Source organism: Nuphar pumila, chromosome 11 (genome assembly GCF_984573655.1).
Source record: "Nuphar pumila chromosome 11, dmNupPumi1.hap1.1, whole genome shotgun sequence".
NCBI lineage: Eukaryota > Viridiplantae > Streptophyta > Magnoliopsida > Nymphaeales > Nymphaeaceae > Nuphar > Nuphar pumila.
The window spans coordinates 19735962-19743022 of NC_143259.1; the positions used below are offsets into that span (position 1 = coordinate 19735962).

The 7061-nt window shown below is 39.3% G+C and overlaps 1 protein-coding gene across 1 annotated transcript; it reads left to right on the top strand.

Annotated features, from left to right (window-relative positions):
* Positions 1 to 520: 520 nt before the first annotated feature.
* LOC149822153 (peptide methionine sulfoxide reductase-like) lies at positions 521 to 6217 on the top strand. The gene is made up of 2 exons (XM_089980697.1): positions 521 to 987; positions 5807 to 6217. Exons 1-2 carry the CDS (start codon positions 628 to 630, stop codon positions 6056 to 6058), a joined length of 612 nt encoding a protein of 203 aa, XP_089836823.1. The 5' UTR covers positions 521 to 627; the 3' UTR covers positions 6059 to 6217.
* The last annotated feature ends 844 nt before the right edge of the window (positions 6218 to 7061 follow it).

Sequence of the window (7061 nt, forward strand, 5' to 3'; positions counted from 1 at the left end):
GATGGAGCAATGTAAGATCTTCTGTTGGATGTGCATAGAAGCAGAAATAGAAGGGAGAGAGAGTGAGAAGGTTGATGTTCATAGCCTCCTCTAGGGGAGATTTTTTTCTCAGATAATCCTGCAGTGAAGAGACTAAGTCTTAAATAATCATTTTCGGGGCACTTAAGTCTTTGCAACCACTCATTTTCAAAAATCGTCATTTTTTTTTTTGAACCAATGGAGGAGAGGTTACTTAAGTCTTTGCAATCGCATCAAACTCCAATGCTAATTAATACTGACAAACATGGAGATACGAGACGCACATGCTTACATACGTGGTGCTCTTTGAGACCCCCAAACATGAGATGTAGCTAACTGCCCTGTTCGGGAGGAACATATAACCTGCTTCGATTTGACTTGCATTGGTATTTCGTGAATAATATATATATATATATATTTATTTATTTTTTATTTATTTTATTTAGGAACAACCCCACCCTTCAACTGAACGTATAAAATATAGGTCACACCCCTTAAATGCAGGTCCTCTCTGTTTGGCCTTCCCTTCCCTCCCACCATCTCCCCGCCTTCTCTCCTCCTGAGAGTGCCCCTCTCCCCCCAAAACCCCAGCCCTAAACATCCATCTCCATGAATTGGCTGGGGAAGCTAGGGTTCGGAAGCTTTAGGGCCGCCGACGCCTCTCCGAAGGGCTCCTTGGCCCAGGGCCCCGACGACGACGGCCCTGCTCCGGGCCACCAGTTCGCCCAGTTCGCTGCCGGATGCTTCTGGGGCGTCGAGCTCGCCTTCCAGAGGACCCATGGCATCACCAAGACGGAGGTGGGCTACAGCCAGGGCACCCTCCACAGCCCCACCTACACAGACGTCTGCTCCGGGACGACTGACCACGCAGAGGTCGTCCGGGTCGAGTACGACCCCCAGGAGTGCGCCTACGAGGCTCTGCTCGACGTCTTCTGGGCTCGCCATGATCCCACCACGCTCAATCGCCAGGTCGTTCATGTCTTCTTCTTCTTCTTCTTTTTTTCCGCAGTTTTTTTGGAGAATTTTGTTGTGAGTTTTCGTTGGTATGTTGGATGCGAGCATTTTATTTGTTATGTTTGATTGATAAAAGGAGTTTGTTTGGTTTGTGATTATGATGTTTAATTCTGAATGAAATTTGGGAAGGTTCTTAAATGGGGGAGACTCCCCCTACCCGCCCACTTTAATCCTTTTGCTTGCCTATGGGTTTCTATGTTTTGAAATTAGAGAGGTTGCCTTTTTTGGATTTTTTTTTTAGATATTTTATGGAAGAAGTTCTTTTGATGGTTTTTGTTGGTCAGAGGTTTTGCTTATTATGGATTGATTAAAGTTTTGATTTTTTGCTCTGAATTTTGATTGCTGCAACAGAGAGAATCTGGTTTTAGCTGTTAACTTGGTTGGGTCTCTAGAGTTAATTGCTATAAAGTTTTTATTTATTCGAAAAGTACGGTGTTATGGCGGCCGTCATTAGAGCTTCCTGATCATGAGTTTTTTTTTTAATAATATTGTTGCTTTTATTTTTCTCCTGTCAAGAGTCAATCCGGAACTTATGAATTTGGGAAATTTGGTAATGGTGTTGGCCTAGATTATTGCAAAAAAAATGGTATTGTTCAAGTCATAGGAATGTGTAGTGGAGTCAAATTGTTCGAATATATATGGGTAACTCGCTGAATTGTTTAATACCAGTTCTGGGGCAGGAGGGTAACGCTAAAACATATATGGTCCCTGTAATTAAATCTTCTTAATTTAGGATAACCAAGCTATTGTAGTTCATTATCATGTATTGCTTTATGTATTGGTTGTTGTAATACTTTATCATTGATAGTATATTTTTTTGAAGATATAGATGACTTCGTTGAGCAAGGCCAAGAAGATGAAGCCCTTGGACAATCTGATTTTTTTTTGCTATGTTATGGTTATTTCACAACACATTTTTATAAACAGGCAATGTGAAAAAATAGGTTATGTTGGTCTTTATACCTAAAATGTTAAGTTATTGATCATGTTTCTGCAGGTTTATGATACAATCGTTGCCTAAGATTAACTTTATAATGACTAATGGAAGTGACTAGTGAGTCATGGATGGATTTTCTTTTCCTGGCTTGGAATGAATAACGTATGAGGAACTTTACTTTTTGGAAATTAGGATTTCCATGACCAGGCATGTTTGTTGGTATGCCTAAGTTGGAAAGTTATTTGATTGTTTTCTTTGAAAATTTTGAATGTGTGATTGAGGTATATGACTACCACGACAGTTTACAGTGTTATACTGAGTAATTTTTGGTTTAATTTGAGCACTATCTACAACATCTGGCTTTTTATGTATAAGACTCAGTTGTAAGTTGTAACTTTGTTGTAGATCTTGGTAAATGAAAATCCTAAAATTTATTTTTAGGAAGACAGACGGTCACTTGACTCTATCCTTGTATTAAGCTATTTGGAAAGAGATATACTTTCCCTCCTTGGGGAAGTTATTGGTTTTTATTTCATGAAACAAGGTGGTGTTGGTTAGCATAAGTAGATCATATTCATTGTAGAAACCACCTTTTTGGGCTTGCTTTTTCAGGAATCAGATTTCGTCTGGGTGGATATGTTGGTAAATTTTTTTCCTGGGTTAAGTCTCTGTCTGGCATTTTACTTTGTCTAACCGTTAGCCTAATCTGCATACGGCTGTAACAAATGACAGCTATGGTATTGTTGGTATTCATCCAGACTTGTTATTAATGAAGTAGAATGATGTTTTCATAGAACAAGGTGATGGTTTCATTTATGGGCTATAGATGACAGTATTCTTGAATCAATGTGAATGACTGGTTTTGACAGATGGTTTGTCCTGTGATGGACTGGATGCCAATTGAACAATGGCTTTTTATGTATTAACATGGTAAAATGGATGTTGATTGAATCTGACTCTCACTGGTGGCTGGCAGACAGTAGGTTAGTACTAGCCTGACTGGGCTTTCAAAGAAGGTGAATACAAGCCATTCTCTTGCAAAGGTAGGTTGATCTTGATAACCTGTACAAATAAATGGTGGTGGAAATACGTTCACTCATATTTGCAATGAATGGACGAGATAAAATGACCCAATGTCATTAGTGAGATGCAGATGACTAGCAATCTGATCTAGATTATCTTAGTGATGAACCACGATAAGGTGAAGTTGAGGTGCCTGTGAGTTTGAATTTGTGAGAGAAATTTCCATTCTGTTTTTGCATGTTTGCTATGGAAGTCTTCACATCCTGGGAAATATTTCGACAACCTCTGACAAAAGGCTACGAAATCAGTACCATAGTCTCTTAGGGTACGTTTGATTGTGTTTTTGAAAAGTGAAAATACTGTTAAGAAGAGATTCACTTTCAAAATCTCATGAGACCTCATGAAAAAATTAATTTCACACAAATGAGATTCACTTTCTAAATATCACTTTTGGGGTTATGTATAAACTCACTTTTTATGAGTTTTCTTTTTGGGTTCTATGCAATTTTCTTTTATGTTTGGTTGCTTTTGGGTATTGTTCAAATGAGATTCACTTTCTAAAGTGTATTAGGAAGTGAATCTCATGTGATCGAACCAAACCCCTTAGTGTCCAAAACAGGACACAAATTTTCATCCCTTGGTGGTCTATGAAGATATTTTCTAGTTCCTTTGAAACCTTGCTCTTCCATTTTGGCATGTGAATATGAAAAGTCTAACATTGTTAGTTTTTGAGCTTGGTCTATGTAGTGCATACATCATACAATTCTGCATTGATGAAAACATTCTTGAAGGTTGATGGAATTAGTCAGCAACAACTAGCCTTTTGGGAAGCATCTACTCTTATGTGTGGATAGCAATGTTGTGAAAAGCGCGTCTCAAGGTGCAAAAAGCTCGCCTCGCCACAAGGTGAGGGCCCTTGGGCCTTGAGGCGCACTAAAAAATGTGAATGCCATGAGGTGTGTGCCTCATAGGCTATGAGGCACATGCCTCATGGCAAGGTGCGCCTCAGGCTGAGGCGTGTGACTTATTGAGTTTGGGTCAAATGGGGGTCAAAGCCTCCATTTGATCCAAATTAGGGAAGGCCCCGATTGATTAGGTTACTCTCTCTCTCTCTCTCTTACCCTTCAGTTCCTCAGGTAGTTCAGTAGGAATTCCATGCTCCTAAGCTAAACTTTATAACTTTTTAAAAAAAATGCTGCTTCTTCCTAATCAAATTCTCAGCCTTCTATCTGTTGCATCTTGAGTTGTTATTAATTTACTGATAGGCGTTTGCCAAATCCTAGTATTAATTGTAAAAAAATTTGGTGTATGAAATAGATTTTCTTATTATGTCTTGTTGTGAGTCTATGCTTTGAAACCTGTATGCATATAATCAATGATTGCAGTTTCACTTGGAACGTTGAATTCTTTTTGTTTGTTTTTTTGTTTTTAAGTTCTTATTAGATGAAATTGCATATCAGTTTTTTTTTGCATTTGTATTTTATCTCTTCCTATTCACATTATTTGTTGATACGTTCCCTTTTTTTGGTTTTTTGGCACTCTCGAACATTGAGAACCTTCAAAATTCTGCATCGACAAACAAATTCATCCTTTTTTCCATGTACCATTTCACCTTCTGAAAACTTCCCTTTTAAACTGACATATCATGGCCACTAGATCATCCAACCTAATAGAACCTGAAAATAGGCCAATAAAATATGAATATAGTATATCTGAAAGCAAATATCTGCTGGGAAAATATTCAATGCCAGGTAGTGCACCAAACATGCAAGTTAAAAATGCATTGTGAGAAAGAAAGATTTCTGAAGCAATCGCTTGCAAAAGAATAGTTTGGAAAGGCATTTCTGAAACAATTGCTTGCAAAAGAATAGATTGGAAAGTTTTTTATTTTATTTTTATTTTTATTTTTTGTTTTTTATATGTAATTGTAATTGTTTGTTTGTTTTATAATTCTTTGTTTATAATTCATTCTGTTCCCTTTTGGAAATTTATAATTCAAAGAAAAGAAAAAAAGAAGAAAGGCTAGGGGAAAAAGAGAAGGGAACAGGGTGGACCATTTAAGTTTGGCTTCAAGAGGGAAAATTACTTTGCCATTCATTTCAACTGTCTTTTATGTGTCACGCTTGACTTTTTTTTTTGACAGAGAAAGCTGGGGTTAGGCAGACCCCTACCAGTTATACAACGTCCCAACACAAGGTGACGTGCACTAGCTGCTCCTGCCAGACAAGCGGAGCCCCCGTTGGGTAAATCACGCTTGACTTAGTTACAAGATATGGTAATAAAGCCCTTGCCCAACTTCACTGAAAAATCCTTAGATGTAAAGGGTTACCCATGCTTCACCAAGTGAGTTTACCAAGTTGAGATTCTGACATGCAACCAACCTTGATCTTTTTAAGCTGAAATGAAAATCACAGTGGATATACTGACGTAGCGCCTGATTGAATTCTTTCTGTGAGTTTTTCTTTTGTACCTGTTTTTGTGAGAAAGAGAAGAGAAGAGAAGAGGAGAAGAGAGGCTGCGGCTGTCAGGAACAAGGAACTCGGGTCTGATGAACTCGGGACTGATATGATAATCAGACCCTAAACACGCTTTTTCACTTTCCTGGCTCCCTGTTTCCTATTTAAGTTCCACCACGTAATGAGTTTAAAATTTCGCCTGGTAACTGATACAATGGATAGAGCAAAGAGCCTTGGTCTGAGTTTAAGCAATAGCTGAACCTTATTCGAGACAGGTTTTCTTTGCATTATGGAAGTTCATTGTCTGACTGTCAAAATAAAGTTCATTGTTTGCTAAAAACTTTGGATTTGGCTTCAGGGTAACGATGTGGGCTCCCAGTACCGGTCCGGGATATACTTCTACACACCAGAGCAGGAGAAAGCTGCTCGTGAATCGCTGGAACAACATCAGAAGGCCTTAAACAGAAAGATTGTTACTGAGATCTTGCCTGCAAAAAGGTTCTACATTGCAGAGGAATACCATCAACAATACCTTGCTAAGGGTGGCCGCTCTGGTTCTAAGCAGTCTGCAGAGAAGGGCTGCAACGATCCTATTCGTTGTTATGGTTGAATGATGCACAACTCTTCCGTGTGATACCCTATTACAAAGAACAGAACAATTTAAAAATGCTGTGTGGTTGATCTGTTGAGCTGTAGTTTGATGTGCACTGGTTTGTGAGATGCTTTTTAATGTGGAAATATAATTATTGTATAGAAATATATAAGAAAACACTCAAGTCAGCCGTGTCTGGTTGGAAATCCAGCAACAATCATAATCCAAACTTGACCCACGTTACTCGGATCCTGTTTGGGTCCATCACCTCAGGCTATGGTATGGGGCTGCACTGAATGTGACCCTTTTATGGGTCGAAACAGAACTCTGTTCTGCACACTTGGCACACCGTTGGCCCAACTGCCAACACTGTACTTGTTTTATTAATGTCACCAAGAATGAGATGGGATCAGGTTATAGTGAATACTGTCAGAGCTCCTTTGGATGCAGTTGATCTCAAGATAAACGGGAAGCCTTATTCACTGTTTGATGGGTGGTGTTCATCGTCCCCTCTGACGGTGTCACGTTATTGCCATCAGAGGTGCCTCTGATCTGATCCTCTCTCCCGAGAATATGCTTCCCTGCCCCTGCAGAGTGTCGATCAGGTGACATGATCTGTCTGCAAGCCTATTGCCAATCCACTTCTGCAACCCTTATACTAGGGTTGGTAAACAAGACAAACAAACTCATATACTAGGGTTGTCGATCTAATCTTCTTCTTGCACCTCCCACATCAATGATATGGTTGCTATGATATATGAACTTTGACATCATTTATTGGTGATTAGGCCAGGGCTTCCTTAATGCATGAGAGCTTCATGGGGTGCTATATGCAGTGATGAAGTACCCTGAGGGGGCTATCCCTTAGCTTGAGTTAAGAAAAAAAAATTCAGGGTTTTTAATAACATGGTGCATCTGTTGGTCATAGCTGACAAGTCTCTTTTGGCTTCTTGTCTAATTACACCAGGCGACACGTGACACGTGAGCTCGCCCTGACCCATATGGACAATATTTTATTATT